The following is a 20,266-nucleotide window of genomic DNA, read 5'->3' as shown; positions in this document are numbered from 1 at the left end:
GCTGTTCACATCTGACAAGAGAGTGGGCTGCAGAGGTGAAGTGTGACGTATAAGTTTTGAGACAGACGGATGATTCAGCGGCTTGCATACTTAATTTAGAGTCGGTGTGTAGGATACACTGAAAACAGGTTTAAAGGGGATTAACGGGTCAAATTTAGCATGAGGGAACAAAATGGTGGATGCGTTTGTCATACACCCTTGATTCCTGATTTAGCAATGGAGAGGGTCTGGAAATGTACGGTGCTTAATGACCCTTAAACCCAGTGTGTAGGATGCAGCTCTGGAGAAAAGTGCTCTTTGTGCTCAAAATGCAAGGATGTGCGATTACAAAACAGTCTTTTGTCCCATTATTCAATGTAATTTCAGCTTTGATTTAATAAATGCACAAATAGACAGAGATATTACCATTATGTGCAATAAAGTGCTACAAACAAAAACACTTTAAAACATCATGTCTATCATTGTGTGTCTGTTCTGTACATGTGAAAGAGCAAAGTCTGTGTCTGATCTGGTAATACCTTTTAACCACTTCCTGTTTTCATCTGAGCTCTCTAATGCAAAACAGACAACAATTTGTCATACAGTGCATTCATGCAGGATGTTAGTTTTTGTCATATGACCATTAGTTTTTTTATTTTAAAGGGGTCACATCACGAGGAATCAAATTACCCTTAATCTTTTGAGAAAAAAAAAAACTTTAAGTACTGGAAAAACACAAAACACTGCGTTCTTATTTTTAACAATATCCCTGGACATTTCAATTTGATCTTAGCAGTTTGTATCACACATTTACATTTATTCAATTAGCAGGCACTTTTATCCAAAGCGACCTAACAATGAGGAATACAACAGAGTAATTTTTAGGTTAAGTCTTAAAAAAAACTAAATTGTGATTGTTTTGGCACAAAACAAGAAAAAACAAAACAAAAAAACATTAATATTATAGGCACAACTCCAGTAACATATTATAATTATTATTATTACGATATGACCCCTTTAAAACTGATAAATTGATAGAAATGGATAACAATAAAGTACAGTATACAATCAAGAACACCAGAATTACAATCATCATATCACAATTTTACGTGATAACATTTTAAATAATATGATTGACATTTTTTTTCTATTTTACACAGATATGTTTGATCTATATAACATTATGTGTGCAAAATGCTGATTCATTGCTTTGACAGTACGTTAACTAAAAAAACAGCAAAACTTGTTCACCGCTCCACTTCTGTCAGATTAAATGGCAATTCAAGTCTGCTGCACTTCCTCTCCTTTCTCCTTTAGCTGTTGGTTGTACCTACACACACAAATACAAAGTGCGTCACTCCTTTTGAATGCTTAATGGTTTAGCCATAGCACTGCAAGTGCTGAATGAACACAATAGGTTGCTGGGAACAGGAACACATGTCTTCATGACATTCATGACAGTCTGTTACCTCTCGCTTTTTAACCTGCAGTTTCCTGCAGAGTTTTGCTCCAACCCTAATCAAACACACCTGAACAAGCTAATCAAGGTCTTCATGATTACTAGAAAGTTATAAGCAGGTCAAGTTTGATCAAGGTTGGAGCGAAATGCTGTGTTCACACCATGTTGTAATTAACATAATTTCGAGATGACAACACACAATGTTCTACTCGAGCTGTTCATGTCCTCAGACTGGGAATTATGCATTTCTATAGCCCTATTCGGACGGGACTAGTTTCACAGGGGGACGTTAGAGAAATTTCTGTTTCACAGACGTACTTTGAGATTTTAATCCCGTCCGAATCTGCCATGTCTGTCTTTTTCTCACACGACCTCTGTAAAAATTCCAGAGCAAATTACCTACTGTTTTTCGTCAAACTCGGCGGTCCTCAGAGAAATCTAATCCCGTCCGAATGCGAATATCTGTGATTTCCGAAAAATTTTTCCAAAACGCTTTTTCTTTTGTGTTTTGGTCAACGTGAACTACCGTACAATCTCTCGCTATCGCGCCGGTATTCAAGTTTCTGCTTTTTGCGCACCGATAATGGATGTAGATGTGTTTGGTACACTGCGAAGAAAAAAAAAAAAAAAAAAAAAAATCAAGAAATACTGTAATACTGTAATATCAGTTTCAGGTAAGATTACTTTCATTTCTGCACTTAATTACATAACATGTAAATTATATAAGTTAAAACTTTTTATTCCAGTGGGTTTATTATAAGAACCCAGTTCTATTAAATCATGATGATAAATGTATGTTTAGTTTTTTCACACTACAATTTTTAAAAAATGTTTACAAAACACTAAATGTGTTAGGACGTTTTACTTTATATTTCAAAGTGCATTCTGAACACGTGATCTTCTGAAATGCCCACATGTAAAACACAGACACTCCTACCTCGGTAATAAACACGGAGATGTTAGTCCCGTCCGAATCCGTACATAAAATCACAGACGTAGGTTGATAAGAATTGTTACTCAAACGTCGTTTGGAAAACTAGTCCCGTCCGAATAGGGCTTATGGCAGCAGTATCAATGCCTAAAAGAATCTGCAGCAGTCACATGGTACAAGTAGGAGCTCTCAGATAATTCCCAGCTTACAAGTTGTAATTAAAGGGATAGTTCACCCCAAAATGAAAATAATCCCATAATTTACTCACCCTCAAGCCATCCTAGGTGTATATGACTTCCTTCTTTCAGCCAAACACAATCGGAGTTATATTAAAAAATATCCTGGCTCTTCCAAGCTTTATAATGGGAGTGAATGATGCCATTTTATTTGAAGCCCAAAAAAAAGCGCATCCGTCCAACATAAAAGTAATCCATACAGCTCCAGGGGGTTATTAAAGGCCTTCTGAAGTGAAGCAATGCATTTTAGTAAGAAAAATATCTATATTTATATATAATTATAACTTTATAAACTGTAATCATTAGCTTCCGTTAACACCCGTCCGCACATTCACGAGAGAGTTGAGTTCGGGCGTATGACGCAGGACGTAGCGTAAGCTTAGGTGAGAGTAGAAACCTCTCGCTGTTCAAACAAATAGGGCTGGGCAACAAAGTCAAGCTCCTCCGACATTTCCCTTTAAAAATTCTCATTTTAGACTTCTAATTTGTGACCGGTGTTTTGCTCTCTCCTCTGTTCACCATTGCGTCTTGTGTCGGGTTACAGGTCGACTGGAACTACTAGCATACGGTCGTTACTGGAAGCCAGGTATTATAGTTTATAAAGTTATAAATATGGTTATTTTTCTTACAAAAACACATAGCTTCACTTCAGAAGGCCTTTATTACACCCTGAAGCCGTATGGATTACTTTTATGTTGGTTGTAGGGCTGACCGATATATCGCATGTGATTGTCACGCGCATTTCGTCAGTAAAGCCGGTTCCCTGATTGCCGCTAAATCGCCATCACCTGCTTTCAAATGGAGCGGCATTTAATAGACAGAGCCGTAGTTCACTGACAAGCCATGCAATATCGCGTTCATTATCGAAGGCAATTCATCTGCGATATGAACACGATATTGCGTAGCTTGTCAGTGATCTACGGCTCTGTCTATTAAATGCCGCTCCATTTGAAAGCAGGTGATGGCGATTTAGCGGTAATCAGGGAACCGGCTTTACTGACGAAATGCGCGTGACAATCGCATGCGATATATCGGTCAGCCCTAGTTTGATGGATGCACTTTTTTTACCATTCACTTCCATTTTAAAGCTTGGAAGAGCCAGGATAATTTTTAACATAAGTCTGATTGTGTTTGGCTGAAAGAAGAAAGACATATACACCTAGTATGACTTGAGGTTGAGTAAATTATGGGATAATTTTCATTTTTGGATGAACTATATCTTTAAGAGCTCTATGAGGACATGAACGCTTTTTACAAGTTGAAATCTCGTAGTTACTGTAATTATGACATCTGCATAAAAGTAAAAGGACAGAGTTGAAACTGTGCTAAACTCTCCATTACTTCCAGTTCGCCATCCATTGGACTTACTGGATGTGGGTGCATAAGATCTTTTCCCATAAAATTCATGTAACATAATAACAAGGCATCTTCACAATCTCCACCAACATAGGAGCCGATCCTATGGTCAAGCGCCCATGGAAAAATATCCTCAATTCATTTTAACCAATAAAAAAAATCTATTGAGATTCAGGAGCATCTCTGATTGGTGGATCTCATATCGGGTCCCAGCGGATCGTACAAAAAAAAAATCAAACCAAAGTCCTCAGGATTACCTAAAAATCACAGGCAGATGTGTTCGATTAAGGATGGAGCTAAATTCTGTAGGATTGTGGACCTCAAGTTTCCCACCCTTGGACTATTCTGTAATATCTTATGCATGAAAATCCACAGTGTTTTTGTAATATATGGGTGTTATTATAGTAGTGCAGTTTTAAAAATGAAGGAATCAGTACATTTACTAACTTGAAAATTAAAAAAAAAAAAACTAAATTTACTTTACATGTAGACAAATACATTTATTTATAAAATCATTAAAATTTAATTTTATTAGTTTTATAAATAATTAAAAAACTTCTATGCAACTTTTAACCTTCAAACTGAACAATTCATCACATGGAATCAACCAGTAAACAATGACTGAATTGAAAAACACCCTTTTGATACACAATGTCTTTCAGCAAAAGTAAATATTAGTACTAAATACGTAGTAGGCCCAAGGCAAGTGTGATTAACAAGTGTTTGTGTGTGTGTGTATAGTGTGAAAACATTACGTAACAAGTAATTTGAGGTTTAATTAAAAAAAATGAGTCAAACTGTCAGTGTTGGTGAATAAAATTAAATAAATAAAACTGTAGTAACTTGCCACTCCAAATGAGATCATTCTTGATTTTCTGTCAGATAAATACTTTGGGGGAAAAGGGATCTGATTTACTTTACTTAGTTGTTATGCATTTAAAAATATGTCACTTGTTATTATCTTTGAACTCCAAACCATTGAACTCAAAGTCTTTGCAGCTTAACCTTAAGACTAAGCCTGTCTCCTGTGTGTATTGACTGATTGTAGTAAACAAAGCTGACCTTAGAACAGAACTCGTAATGACTAACCTCCATATTCTTATGAGCTGGACGCTTCCACATATGCCCAGGAAGAAGTTAACAGCAAACAGAGCCCAGTTCTTGGGAATGATCACCAAGCAGTACCTTGACCAAATTAATCCTGGAAAGAAACCAGAGAGATTCGCTGTGTTGAAATAAAAATCCTCATTGCGGAATCAACAATTTGTGTGGGTGAAGTGGGTTAAGGCCTTAGCCTTGTTAAATTAAGACTTATATAGGTCAAACCTTAGGCCAAGATCACACTTGAGCTACTGAATCGTAGTATGAGCCAATTTTTTTAAACCGATATGCTGAGAGAAAAGACTAGCAGCCTCAGAAATGCTCTCTCAGAGTCAGAAATACAGACAGAGAGAGAATATTTTCTTGACTGTCAAATTGGATCTAGTGCTCAGATATTTAGTTTCATGGGTTCGTTTCAAGTTCTATTTTCAGCCAAACTCATCTCAGGTTACTATGAGGCTTTAGATGAGATATTCTAATCTAGAGGACACTGACAACAGCTACTGATGTTGATAAATCTTGACCAAACAACATTGAGCAAGTCTCAGTCATGTCACTTGAACAAGTACCTGTGGCTGTAATGACGCAGGACTGAGAGAGACTGAGCTTTTCTGGTGGCCGGGTCATATCAGAAAATCCAGCCACAACCAAACCCTGCATGAGGAAAGAAAGAGCAAACAAGAGTGAGCTTGGCAAAAGACCATGATCAGCAGGAAATTCATGATTGCATTTATCGCAGCATTACAACATTTCAAATTGCAAATTGCACTGCCAATTTGTTAACTGAAAGCTAAAGTTCACTCAAAAATCATCCTTATCACCCTCATGCCTTTACAAACCGCTCTTCCAAGGGACACAAAATAAGCTTAGCAGAGTGTTCTAGGTGCTCTCTTCCATATAATGAATGTAGATGGGGAAGCTCAAGCTCGAAAAAGCAACACAAAAGTAGTCTATGTGACTTCCACGCTACATTCCAAATCTTACAAAGCCATAACAATTTTATGTGTTAGGACAAGACTGAAATTTAAGTTACGCCTTAATAAACTTGCTTGCCAGGCGTGGTCACAGTTTCCTTGTATAGAAAGAGCAGCAACATTCTGCTACTTTTATGAACTTCTGCGTTCCACAGAAGAAAGAATGGGTGTTAAAATGCATGTGGGTGAGTAAATGATGAACAATTCCCTACTATAACTAGTCATTTTCATTGCATTCTCTATAATCAAGTAAAACACAAACATCCAAGGCCAAGACAATCTACAATTTAGCCATAGAACTGCAAACATGTAAAAACCAAAGATGGTAAAAGGTGATGATGAGTGCTCTATTTTAATATTTGTGTATTTTTAATATTTCAACTGTGAGGGGAAAACAATTCTCATCTCACCCATTTAAAAACAGGTGCCCAGAAGAAAACCGTCTTTGGCCCTTGAGGGGAAAAAAAAAAAAAAGATTCTGTGAGAAATTATGACAAAGTGCTACTGTAAAAACTCACTTGCAGTTGGTTAATTTTTTATTTATTTTTTTATTTAATGCTCTTAATGCTCAATAACTTGTAGAAGAAGAATGCTTGTGATCAGATAAGATTCATCTAAAAATGTCTTACAAGTATATGATAAGAAATTATCATCCAGAAGTGTTGGAGTAGTCCAAGCAATGTTTAAACCTTAAAGGGTTAGTTCACCCAAAAATGACTGTCATTAATTCCTCATCCTCATGTAGCTCCAAACCCGTAAGACATTCGTTCATCTTCGGAACACAAATTAAGATATTTTTGATGAAATCCGTGGCCTCCGATAGACTGCAACACAATTACCAATTTCAAGGCCCAGAAAGATACAAAAGACATCATTAAAATAGTCCATGTGACTACAGTGGCTCAACCTTAATCTAATGAATTACGAGAATACTTTTTGTGCATAAAAACAAACAAAAATAATGACTTTATTCAACAATTTCTTCTCTTCCATGTCAGTATCTTTCGCAGTTGACGTTGTAAACAGGTTGAACGACTGTAGTCACATGGACTATTTTAACGATGTCTTTACTACCTTTCTGGGCCTTGAAAGTGGTAACAGTGTTGCAGTCTATCTGAGGCCTGATAGCTCATGGATTGACTCAAAAATATCCTTATTTTTTGTTCAAAAAGATGAACGAAGGTCTTACGGTTTAACAACATGAAGGTGAGTACTAAATTTTGGGTGAACTAACCCTTTAAGGGTACATTTACACAACATCGATGTACTAAAAACCGAAGATTTTCTTTGCATTTTTCTCATACAGACAACAACATTGATCCCTGTTCACACCGATCTGTGAAAATGACTAAAAATGCTTTTATGCTGCCAGGCCAGTAGTTGGCGATGTCACTTTGTAAAGAAACAACTAGGACTATAGACCTATCAACTTCAGACCTATAGACTGAACATGTAATATGTAATATGTGCATGACCTCACTGTTTTCAGGCCCCCAAAACGACATTATTGTGTAAATGAATTACTAGGCCAGTAGTTGGTGATGTCACTATGTGCCTATAGACTGAACACATAATTTGCATGCACATAACATCACGGTTTTCATAAATTTGCGTTTTTGTAGTTTACATGGAGATGATAACATTACCATTTTCAAAAACTTGCATTTGAAAAAATGTTTTCAAAAGTTTATTAAATAAAAATTAGGGGTTGTTCACATGACACTGTTTTCAACTAAAAACTTTTTATGCTTTATGGCCATTCATTTACATTTTGGGGGCCTGAAAACACAAACTCGTGAAAACAGTGACATGCGCATGCATATAGACTACCTCAGAGATGACGTGTTTTTGTAGGCCAACTCGGAAGTTAACGGAGCACGGGTTCCCTCGATCGAAAGCCTATGCATTTTTCCCATAGACTTTTGGAAAAATCGCAAAAAATAAGCATAACAAAGGGTTATGACACTTACACGTTTTATCTATCAAGATAATCTTTACAAGTTAACACAACATTTATACATTTTGAAGCCTGAATAAAGTTGTCAGATATAAAAAGCTAACAGTAGGCTATAAATGGACTACAGCACACCATGGTCGTGGCTCAACGTCACCACCACCAAGCTTCCTCAAACTTTATTTAAAAACAACTTTATTTAAAACATGCTCGCTGATTATGATCTGCGCTGTGTATGAATACTTATCCTCTTTTTCATGAGAAATGCTGTCCAAATGTCCTGTTTGTCATGATGATGTCTCCCTTTTAGCAACTTGTTAACCGCCATTTTTAATACACAATAAAGGTTTAAAAAAAAAAAAAATCACAATTGGGATATAACTGGTGTGTTTTATGTCATAGATCAAAACGTGAAAATATTTAGAGGCTTTGTTAAGCACAGACCTTATTTCAGGTGATTTAGAAAAACCCATTAAAAAAACTCATAGACTTTAGGGCGATGGAACCGGAAGTCCTAAAATGCTAACTCGTTTCCGGGTTTTGCAAACAAAAACTTGTCATCTCTGAGGTACTCTATTACATGTTCAGTCTATAAGCACATGTTTCTTTACAAAGTGACATCGCCAACTACTGGCCTGGCAGCATATTACAGCATTTTAGTGGTTTTTGCGGATCAATGTGAACAGGGATCGTTTTGACAATGTTGTCGTCTGTACGTGAAAAACGCAAAGGAAAAACTTATCCATTTTTAGTGCATTGTCATGTAAACGTATCCTTAGCATCAACAGCACAGGGACAAACAACTCCATCAAGATCTCCGGAAAGAACCAAATAGGAAACCAGCGCTGCGTCTGAAATCGAATCCTTCCCTACTAAATAGTTTGTGAAAATCAGTAGGCGAAAAGTCCCCAGGTGACCTACTTCTTCCGGTGAGATTCTGAGGTGTGCATACGATGGACACTATGGATACTATGCCATGAGGCCACATAAGGGAATTTATGAATGGAGGAGAAGCGATGCAACTGACGTTGGTAGGTCACATGATAATGACAACATGGCGGATATAGTACGTCCAGATTACATTCATACTACCCACAATCATACTATATAGAACATACCTTCGGTCGCAAGGTTTGTTCAAATTCAAATAAAGTACCAACACAGACAGTAAGTGATTTCAGACGCAGTGCAGGTCTAGGCGGTTATGGTGGACAGGACACCATACAACACAATACATGATTAGTGGGACAGAGAGATGCACCTCATTCAAACTGTCCAAGCCAGGCCCTAAAAGTATTTTGATATTTAAATCAGACTTAAAATGTATGCATTTCTTTGCATAGATGGAAAGATATGAAACAAATTGCAGCTGCAAACAAATGACCCTAGATCTTTTCTCAGAACTAAAAGCTTTCTGAGCCATTTTGTAATCCCAAGGTTATTTTATATGGATGAAGTTCATTCATATAGATGTGTTCAATTAACGTCAAATTTGATTTGCTTTACAACTTAAACTGTGAAATGTTTGCATGAAAGATGTGCTAGTGCCATCTTTCTTTGTAATAAATGCCACTTGTTTAATGCATTTAAGTATCTAAATTCATTTAGGGGTCACTGTATGACTGCATGACAAATAACATTACGCGGAGATAATAAAAGACGCAAAGATGATGATATAGAAAACATTAGTTATACAAATGCTTTAAAATAATTACTCAATGACTGGCTAGGTTAAAATCTCATGTGTGTCTTCAGACAGGAGCAGAGTAATTTCTTTACCAGCAGGATGATTGTAGATGGGTCTTAATTTAGGCGGCAGCATTAACTCGATCCTGTCCAGGGTCCGGTGATACGTCGCCCTCATACCACCGGAATAAAAACGACATGATTGCAGTCGTAAATAAAGTCTGCTGCTACTCATAATCATTCAATGCAGTGATCAGAGCACGATGTCGATGGGAAGTTACGTCTGTCTGCGCACCTTCTCTCCACCCTTCGAGACGACCTATCACAATGTCACCATCATCAAAACACGTCTTGGTGACAGGCAGCGAGCCTACAGGAACACAAACAATGAGATACGTGAGGTCGATCTTGAATAATACAGTGAGAAATGAATGAATGAATAAATGACCTATCTCTCACTCTATAAAATGGGCTCCTTGGATCTCTACAGGGAAAATGTGGTCATATGATCTATTAATAGGTAACAGCCTAGTGGAATATTAAAGCGACTGCACTAGTGCATCATAAAGTAGGCTAGTAGCGGCGTCTGTCCAGCAGATGTCACTATCGGTCTAATCGACACGTGGTGAAAATCCCGTTTTGGCTTGTGGAAACGAACGGGAAGAAGAGAGAATGAATTTGGAGCAGAAAATTGTTCAAATCTTTAAATAATCCATGAAGAAAAAGCTATGAAATCTCATTTTTTTTAACATTTATTTATCAATAGGCTATTATTAATACGCAGCTAGTATTACTTGATTGTTAATAGCCTACAATTTCCAGTAGCCCCTCACTGCAAAACACACGAGATCCAGGCGGTGGAGACTGGTGGTTTAGAGATATGTAAAGTGGGAGGGGTTGGATCCAGATCCAGGGGTGGAGATGGGCAGGTTTAGGGATATGTAAAGTGGGAGGAGTTGGATCTGGATACAACCTCGGCCCCTGGATCTCGTGCTCTGCAGTGAGGACCATCTCACAATTTTGGATGACAGATTTGAATAAAAAAAACAAATGACAAACTGCAGCAGTGACACTAACTATTATTTTTAGTATATCATAATTTATTTGTAGTTTTTTTTATTGTAAACAAATAAAAATAAAGTGTAGGCTATAGAGTACCTCAGAGACGACATGTTTTGTATGCAAAACCCAGAAGCGAGTTAGCATTTTAGGACTTACGGTTCCATCGCCCTAAAGTCTATGGGTTTTTTAATGGATTTTGCTAAATCACCTGAAATAAGGTCTGCGCTTAACAAAGCCTCTAAATATTTTCACATTTTGATCTATGATATAAAACACACCAGTTATAACCCGCTTGTGATTTTTTAACTTGTAAAGATTTTCTTGATAGACAAAACATGTGTCATAACCCTTTGTTAAACACAGAGCTTATTTTTTTGCGATTTTCCAAAAGTCTATGGGAAAAATGCATAGTGATGTCACGTAATCATGTAATCTCTGAGGTACTCTATAGGCTACATCATCTGAAAATACAGAATTACACAACCTTGATACAGTTATTTAGCAGTCAGTTGGTTTTGCATGACTGATATATTTACACATAACACAAAGTGAAACAACATTTTTATACAATACGTATTCCGGAAATGATGGGAAGTTTTTTTTTAAATGTGAATAAAATGAAAACTAAAAGACTTTCAAATTACATGAGCCAATATTCACAATAGAACAAAGATAACAAAACAAATGTTTAAACTGAGAAATTTTACACTTTTATCCACTAAATGAGCTCATTTCAAATTTGATGCCTGCTACAGGGGCACCGGGGCAACAAATGGCTGGAAAGGCAAGACATTTTGAAAAGATTCAGCTGGGAGAACATCTAGCAACTAATTAAGTAAACTGATATCTGGTCTGAAACATGATTAGCTATAAAAGGGATGTCTTAGAGAGGCAGAGTCTCTCAGAAGTAAAGATGGGCAAAGCTGTGAAAGAGTGCATAAAAAGATTGTGGAAAACAATGTTCCTCAACGTCAAATTGCAAATCTAATCATCTACAGTGCGTATAACATCATCAAAAGATTCAGAGAAACTGTGCGTAAGGGACAAGGCCGAAGACCTTTTTTGGACCCCGTGGTCTTCGGGCCCTCAGACGACACTGCATCACTCATCGGCATGATTGTGTCAATGACATTAATAAATGGGCCCAGGAATACTTCCAGAAACCACTGTCGGTAAACACAATCTGCCGTGCCATCTGCAGATGCCAACTAAAGTTATATCATGCAAAAAGGAAGCCATATGTGAACATGGTCCAGAAGCACAGCCGTGTCCTGTGGGCCAAGGCTCATTTAAAATGAACTGTTTCAAAGTGGAAAAGTGTTCTATAGTCAGACGAGTCCAAATTTGACATTCTTGTTGGAAATCACAGACGCCGTGTCCTCCGGGCTAAAGAGGAGGGAGATTCTCCAGTGTGTCATGAGCGTTCAGTTCAAAAGCCAGCATCTCTGATGGTATGGGGGTGCATAAGTGCATAAGGTATGGGCAGCTTGCATGTTTTGGAAGGCACTACGAATGCTGAAAGGTATATAAAGGTTTTAGAGCAACATATGCTCCCCTCCAGATGACTTCTATTTCAGGGAAGGCCTTGTGTATTTCAGCAGGACAATGCAAAACCACATACTGCAGCTATTACAACAGCATGGCTTCATCGTAGAAGAGTCCTGCCTGCCTGCAGTCCAGATCTTTTGAACATTTGGCGCATCATTAAATGAAAAATACATCAAAGATGACCACAAACTCTTCAGTAGCTGGAAACCTATATCAGACAAGAATGGAACCAAATTCCAACACCAAAACTCCAGAAACTCATAACCTCGATGCCCAGATGTCTTCAAACTGTTTTGAAAAGAAGAGGAGATGCTACACCATGGTAAACATGCCCTCATCCCAACTATTTTGAGACCTGTGACCATGTGATTTGAAAGTTTTTTTTAGTTTTCATTTTATTCAAATTTAAAAAATGTCCCAACTTTTCCGGAATTCGGTTTGTAAGAGCTATTATAAACCATAATGCAATTATATTGCACTACCCCAAATATAGCATGGGGAAGTGGGGGTGGGGAGTCATCTTTACACCATTTAGTGAATAGGAACATGCTTATTCCTGGGCTCACCTAATTCATTTGAATATGGGTAAATGTGAAAATAATAAGATTCTATTTTGTGTATTGCCTGGTATGAAAAATATGATTCTCTAGTGTATATAGCATAAAAAAACAACTGTATATGTCTTAGAAAATAACAATCCACACACTTGCACATTAAGTACAAAACATGTGACATGTGGTTGGTTGTTTTTGTTTGTGTGTAATACATTGGTATTTTCAGTTTAAAGTTCCCCTTTGAACAGTAAATAAACACTAACAGTAACTCGTTGTGTAATTTCTGCAACACTGGGGGAAACAAAGCCACAGCTGAATGGTAATCATTCCCAAATCTTGATCGTAACCATACATCTTAAAGGAATAGTTCACCCAAAAACCCTCAAGCCATAGGTGTATATGACTTTCTTCTTTCAGCCAAACACATTCAGAGTTATATTAAAAATATCCTGGCTCGTTCAAGCTTTATAATGGGAGTGATTGGAGGATGAGTTTTTGAAGTCCAAAAAAGTGCATATTGATCATTAAACAGACTCGACGCGGCTCCAGGGGTTAATAAAGGCCTTCTGAAGCGAAATCGATGAGTTTGGGTAAGACAAATATCTTTATTTAAAGCTTCATAAAGTAATGAGCTTCTGGTGCCACTGCCATACACATTCAACATAAGCTTGTTATTTTACTTTATAAAGTTTTAAACATTTAGGTTTTGAGTAGATATCATCTATTTAAAACCTAAATGTAAAAAAAAAACAAAAAAAAAACACCTTGGAATATCATGGTTGACTAGATGGGATAGAGAAAGTTGGTAACACTTTCTATACTTCTATTGTCTATACCCTGTGTACTCGACATGAATTCACACAGTTTAGGGCTAAGTAGAAGATTTATAAACTACTTTAATTTGTAGCAGACAAATATTGGAATATTATATCAAAGTTTAGACATACAACATGACACACCCAAATACTGGCTTACAGGCATTTAAAAAAAACATTTAAACATTCCCAGGTTTTCCCTGGTAAAACACGTTATAATGGGAAAGTCTCTATAAACCAGCAATAGCAAAAGTATTCAATATCAGTTTCATTAAATTAATCAGCATTATAAAGAGCAAAAGTCTTAAGTGAAAAATAAAGCTATGTAATGTCATTTGCAGCAAATTTAAAGTATTTAAGAGCCGGATGGTTCATTTGTAAACATATCTTTTATTTTGACAGGTTTACGAAAAGCACGTAAGCCACTAAATTCCGCTTTATCTTATTTCCTCCTAATCATGTGCTTCCTGGAACTCAATGAATCAGACGGAGTTCACATTCTCGTGTTGCGATATTGTCAAGCTCTGATGAATGCTCGTGATCTGGATTACTCTGAATTTACTCAGAAGAAAACACAATTAGGACTTCGGTTTTGCTTGCATTTCTGATAAAGAGTATACGCTTGGGGGTTGATTGCAAAACTTGGCAAGTCGTCATGTTCGTTTACATCGTAAATACTGATATAGAATCATGACTAAATACTTTAAAAGCGGAAGTGTTTTTGTCATGAGTCACATGTAGGATACTGTACTTTACTGTATAGCTACTGAAAGTTATCTGTGGAAAGTCCGGAACAAACCTGCCAGAAAATCCCGGAAATTATTAAAAGATTTACTAGATAGATAGGTGGATATATAGATCGTAAATAGATCGGTCATTTAGATCGATATGACCGATTATGATCACTGGTATTACTCATATGCAAAAGATCAGAAGAGTTCAACACAACATCAAAATAAATGAGGGCACTAACTAGTCTTGGTGGAGGGGTTCTGAACCTGTAGCTGCAGAACACTGATCCCAACTAAATTTGAACACATCCACTAGCCGCAAAAGAGAGTATCTGGACGCTTATGTCACAGTTTGTTGCGTTATTTGTTAGCAAATGTCACTTTGATATTCTGACATCCATCAGAATAAGTCTCTTATGCTCACCGAGGCTGCATGTGTACAGTAAAAACAGTAGTAGTGTGGAAAATTATTACAATTTGAAGCAGCTATTTTATATTGTGATGTAGCCTATCTTAAAATGCATTATATTCCTGTCATGGCAAAGCTGAATTTTCAGCATCGTCTTCAGTGTCACATGATCCTTCAGAAATCATTGTAATATGCTGATTTGCTGCTCAAGAAACATTTCTTATTATTATCAGTGTTGAAAACAGTTGTGCTGCTTAATATATATGTGGAAACCGTGATACATATTTTCAGGATTCTTTGATAAAAATAGAGTTAAAAACAATAGTATTTGAAAAATTTGAATTTTAATGCATCCTTGCTAAATAAAAGTATTAATTTCTTTCAAAAAGGAACCCTTACTGATTATGCAGAAAAAAAATTCATTTTTATAATAAATGCATGTCTGATTTTTTTTGCTCTCACCATTTAGTCTTAATTTTCAAGGGAAAAGAGAAAGAAGTATTTGCACTGTCATACTATTGTCTGCAAATAAAACAACGTGATCGCTCCAAACAAACTTGGGGTGGGGCCGGTATACTATGCAACACTAAGCATATTTAAATATGAAGCCAACGTTTTATAGCAACTGTATCTTTGCTTTAAGGAAGTCGATCTTTTAATTCTAATAGCCTAATTGATACTCTATATTAAAATATGAAATGCAGACATTAGCATTTGGTTCAAATTAATGGTAACCTTATTCCAGTGTATTGTGCCATTGATAGCCACTCATAAAATTCCCCTTCTTATTTTTTATACAGTTACATGTTTGGGAGATTCCCCAGATAAGCTATATATGTATCTGTTCATAGATAGAAACCAGAACATATTAGACATGCTGCGCCTTCTGATCATATTAAGTTTGCTCAGAAGAGGTCGGTAATTGACTCCTAATTTTTATGGCTAAATCTGAAACTGCTCTGGCTGGATGTTTCTAAACTGGATGGAGATGGTGGGAGGCTTATAACAACATCATTTTTTTTATTCCCCAGCTTACTTTTCAGAAATTGTAGCACAAGGAGACACAGATGTTGTGGTGGGTCAGGATGCTTCATTCTCTTGTACGCTGCCAAACCCGTCTGGAGTCAAACATGTCACCTGGCAGCGGGTGCGCGCGGATCAGTCTGTACAAATTCTGGCAACATTCAGCGAACGCTTCCAGGATAATGTGGATAAGGAGTATGCCAGTAAAGTCACTTTGACCCGGGCGTCATTTAATTCAACGTCTATTGAGATCAAAAACACAACATTTGAAGATGAGGCTTGCTACATTTGTTCCTTCAAAGTGTATCCATCAGGACCCATACGAAAAACCATGTGCCTCACTGTTAAAGGTAGGTAAACTCCTGCAACCAAACTAATTGAAATCACAAAGATTTCAATAAGTACGTTGTAGTTAAAAAAGATTTTGAGTCAAAAACACATAGATTATTTAAAAAAAAAAGGCAGGTTTTAACCAAAACGTTTAACTGATTTTAAGACTTGGGCATATCAGTTTGGGGAAGGTTATGTATCACATGTTTTTCAAATGTGTAATTTGATTAATTTTTTATAATTAATTTTTACCAAAACAGAGGTTGTTTTACATTTTAGAAATGGCTGAAAAGCCATTAATGGCTTATAATAGGCTATTTAATGTCAGGTTCCCATTGTGACAACTTACTCCATATAGTTTGACAATATTTCACACTATTGGGGACACAAGGTTGATGTGTATTAAATGATCATTTTCATGGCAATAATAGTGGGAATGTTTAAAGTGACCCTATTATGCTATTTTAAATTTTCCTAATTTCATTTTGGAGGTCTCCAACAGAAGGTTTACATGCACCCAATGTCAAAAAATTCTTTTACTACTCTACTACTACTCTCTTACTACTCCTACTCTTATTGGTCAGATGGCCCATTCAGCTGTGTCTCAGGAGTCTACCGCTTACGCCGCATGTCGGAAACAAATCTGAATTTAAACCACGGACGCTTCCTCAGCACTTGTATCGTTCGGACAGTAACAATGGCTTCGGTTTTACTGACTCAGCACATCCTCATACTTTGGAAGTGCATGCAAAGTACATTTGCTTTCGCTGTGCAGAACACGCTGTCTTCTCAGCATTTTGACAACAGAAACCAAACTCTTCCAGGCATCAGCTACAACTACAATATTTAAGCGTCAAAGTAGACATTGTATACAGGAGCTAATGAAGACCATAGGCTGGCATTAAGCAAATTTGTTACAAACCTATGTAGGCTTGTGCAGGAAGACCGGAATTACTGACGACTCAAAGTCGGTTCTTTCTTTTGGGAGAAAACCGATGAAATCTGATCTTTGAAACTTGGCAGACCTTTTACATTCCCAAACAGTTGTATTGCACACTACATGAAAGATAATATCTGAACAAGCATAATAGGGGCACTTTAATAGCTTTTTGTAGTCGAGACTTTCAAAAGTATAAGCCTACCCTGAGAAATATTCCCTGAAGTAAAAAGAGTGTAAACTAGCTCCAGTCTCCACTAATTGGTCAATAAGAAACAGAAAGTATGTTAAGTGTACTGTATAAGTTGTGTAAGTGAAAAACAAGGAGTTTTATCCAAGATAATACAGACATGCGCAAACTCATAAGGGATGGTGGCAATCAGAAGGTACACATGAATGATAATGGCCATCAAAACAAGACTTTCATTCAGTTTCCAGTTCCAGAAAAATGAAAGCAAGTGTCAGCATCATAGGGTTAAGATAGTACAGTATATACTTTAATAGACATTTTGAGCTTTGGATATCACATTATTTATTGTTTAGTGTTAAAAGATTCTATTTAAGTAATTATGTTGCTGTTATTTTCCAGGTATCACAGAAATAACAGCGGAAGTGAATTCTTCACCCACTTCTGATACAAATGTTGTAGTTTCTTGTTCAGCCACTGGTAAACCAGCTCCAACAATCCAGTGGAAATCCGCAGAGAACGAGATGAACTTCATGTCAAATAATTTCACAAACCTCAACTTAGACAGTTCAACCACCATTACAAGTAACATCACGCTTCCACTGTCACAGTTTCATGGGAAGTACGTGGAATGTTTGGTTCAGAGTGACAATGTGGAGAAGAGCTACCAAATCTACGTGCCTCGACAAGATGATCATAATGGTAACTTGATTTGACTTATGAAACATAAGTGTTTGGATGGGTGTGGCTTATTGTATTAAGAACTGTATGAGAAAATAATAACATAAGCAAGCAGTGGTAATATTATAAAGATGTGTTTTTATGTTTTAAATGAAACGATATTCATCAATCTTTACATGCAAAAATGTTTTTCTTTCACAGAAAATAAGGTCACATTAAGAAGTTATATAATTCCAATGTTGGTCGTGGTTATCTTCAGTATTGTCGTTATTGCCTTCTACCTTCACACAAAGTTAAATAGTAAGTAGAAAAATATTACTCTCTATCAGGACCACATTTATTTATTGTCATAAAGAACAGCATTGTTAAATATGTATATTAATCTTTTTTTTTCTTTTTTTTCCCAGATAAAGATCAGAAATCTGCTTGTACAGCATAAACTACTGGTCAGCTGCCACTTTATTCAGAATTTACAAAACTGTTTTATGCTACTTTTGCTACTGTTTACATTCATGAATAAGCTAATGTTAATATAATTGTATAAATAATATCTGTTCACCTGAAAAAGTCTGTATCTATAGTTTCTACATCCTGCATCTGCACTTTAAGGACTTAATGAAAAGTTCTTTCTACTTAACATTTGGTATTATTTATTGTTGTGAGTATGGTGTATTGCATTTTGAGAAAATTTTTTTTACAGCAGGCTGTCTTTAAGTATTTTTTTATTTATTTATTTTCTTTACCAAACCCTTTTGCTATATGTGAATTCTGTGTTTTATACATTAGTCGAACATATAGAAACTTCGTTGTCAGTTATACTATGTATAGTCCATAAGTCCATATCTGGTACTGAAACCAACTGAGCCAGACATGAAAATGTGTAAATGCTATTGCAGTCAAAGTCATTTCCATTGATCTACAACACACTGTCATGCTGTTCAACAAAGCCACAGGTGACCTGTCCATAATGCTCAAAATTCTTTAATAAAACATGTTTGATGGAGCCAAATATTCCCAAGAGTGATCATTTGATGGCTAACCCACCAATAACAATAGCATACTTCTTATGAAATTCCATTGTAATGTGTCATTGCCGTCATTTGTCTTTTTGCAACGTGCCAGCAATACTCTGGAAAAGTATTCCATTCATCTTCTCATACCAATGACATGTAAACAGTATCCTGTTTATATCCAGTGACAGTCATTCCAGTGAATCACACAATGAGTACAGTTTTTTTATCCTGAAAGAAAAGTACCTAAAGTACAAATGTAGAAGGAATGTTTTGCTTTCAGTTCCTTTCATTGCAGAAATAAGTTTCAGTTTCTTACATATGCAGTGCATCAGTAATCAGTTAAATCCTTTTAAGATTTTTTTGCCCCATTAAAAAAGACAATATATCTTTTGCAGAATGTCCAGGCTGTTCTTTTCCCTATAACGAAAGTGAATAGCCAGTACTGTCAAACTGCAAAGACAAAATAGCTACCAAAAAAAGTAGTGCATATTCCTTCTTAATCCATACAATATTTTTGTGTTATACACGGAATTAAATTTAAATTGTTATTCACTAAAAGTCTTGCCTTCCCTCTCATTCACATTCAAACCTGACACATTAAAGGGATAGTTCACCCAAAAATGAAAATTCTCTAATCATTTACTTCATGCCATCCCTGACTCTAATCATTTACTTCATGCCATCCCTGATGTTTATGACCAACGCTATCTCACAACCAATACGAACATATTTTACGAGGTGGCTAATTCGTACGTGACCATGGTCTAAACCCCAGTGATGGTAGGTTTAGGGGCAGGGTTAGGGAGTGTGGTGGTATGGATAGGTTTAAGGGTGGGTTGAGGTGTAAGGGATGGGTCAAAAGTGTGTTGCAATTACAGAAATTAGGGTAACACTTTATTTTACAGTGTCATTGTTACGTATGTTACATGTAGTTACTATAGTAATAACTATAAATTATGCATAATTACATGCAACTAACCCTAAACCAAACCAAACCCTAATCCTAACCCTATAGTAAGTACATGTAGTTACTTAAAGGTACAATTTGTAAGATATTCGCAGTAAAATATCCAAAAACCAACAGGCTAGTGTTATATATTTTGTCCAGCTGATTACTAACAATATCTCTAATGTTTTCAACTACTTGTAAATCATGAGAAAATTCCCATTCTAAACAGTGACACGGGGCAGTGCAGTCGCCTGTCAATGACATCAATTACCCTTTGTTACCGCCTTTACTGATGTAGAAACCACATGACAACAGCGTCGTGGACAAATACGGAAGTAGTGTCTAGCGTCC

The 20,266-nt window shown here is 36.5% G+C and overlaps 2 protein-coding genes across 2 annotated transcripts; one reads left to right on the top strand and one right to left on the bottom strand.

Moving 5' to 3' along the window:
- Positions 1-350: 350 nt before the first annotated feature.
- mpc2a (mitochondrial pyruvate carrier 2a) lies at positions 351-10,288 on the bottom strand. The gene is made up of 6 exons (XM_048197880.1): positions 10,136-10,288; positions 9,770-10,046; positions 6,447-6,487; positions 5,632-5,716; positions 5,051-5,162; positions 351-1,309 (listed from the first exon to the last, which is right to left on the bottom strand). The coding sequence occupies exons 2-6, from the start codon at positions 9,915-9,917 to the stop codon at positions 1,261-1,263; spliced, it is 435 nt and encodes a 144-aa protein (XP_048053837.1). The 5' UTR covers positions 9,918-10,046; positions 10,136-10,288; the 3' UTR covers positions 351-1,260.
- A 3,820-nt stretch (positions 10,289-14,108) lies between these two features.
- LOC125272778 (OX-2 membrane glycoprotein-like) lies at positions 14,109-18,962 on the top strand. The gene is made up of 5 exons (XM_048197878.1): positions 14,109-15,709; positions 15,827-16,168; positions 17,675-17,974; positions 18,155-18,253; positions 18,361-18,962. Exons 1-5 carry the CDS (start codon positions 15,523-15,525, stop codon positions 18,390-18,392), a joined length of 960 nt encoding a protein of 319 aa, XP_048053835.1. The 5' UTR covers positions 14,109-15,522; the 3' UTR covers positions 18,393-18,962.
- The last annotated feature ends 1,304 nt before the right edge of the window (positions 18,963-20,266 follow it).

This window comes from Megalobrama amblycephala, linkage group LG7 (genome assembly GCF_018812025.1).
Source record: "Megalobrama amblycephala isolate DHTTF-2021 linkage group LG7, ASM1881202v1, whole genome shotgun sequence".
Taxonomy (NCBI): Eukaryota; Metazoa; Chordata; class Actinopteri; order Cypriniformes; family Xenocyprididae; genus Megalobrama; species Megalobrama amblycephala.
This window is presented reverse-complemented; position numbering and strand designations above follow the sequence as displayed.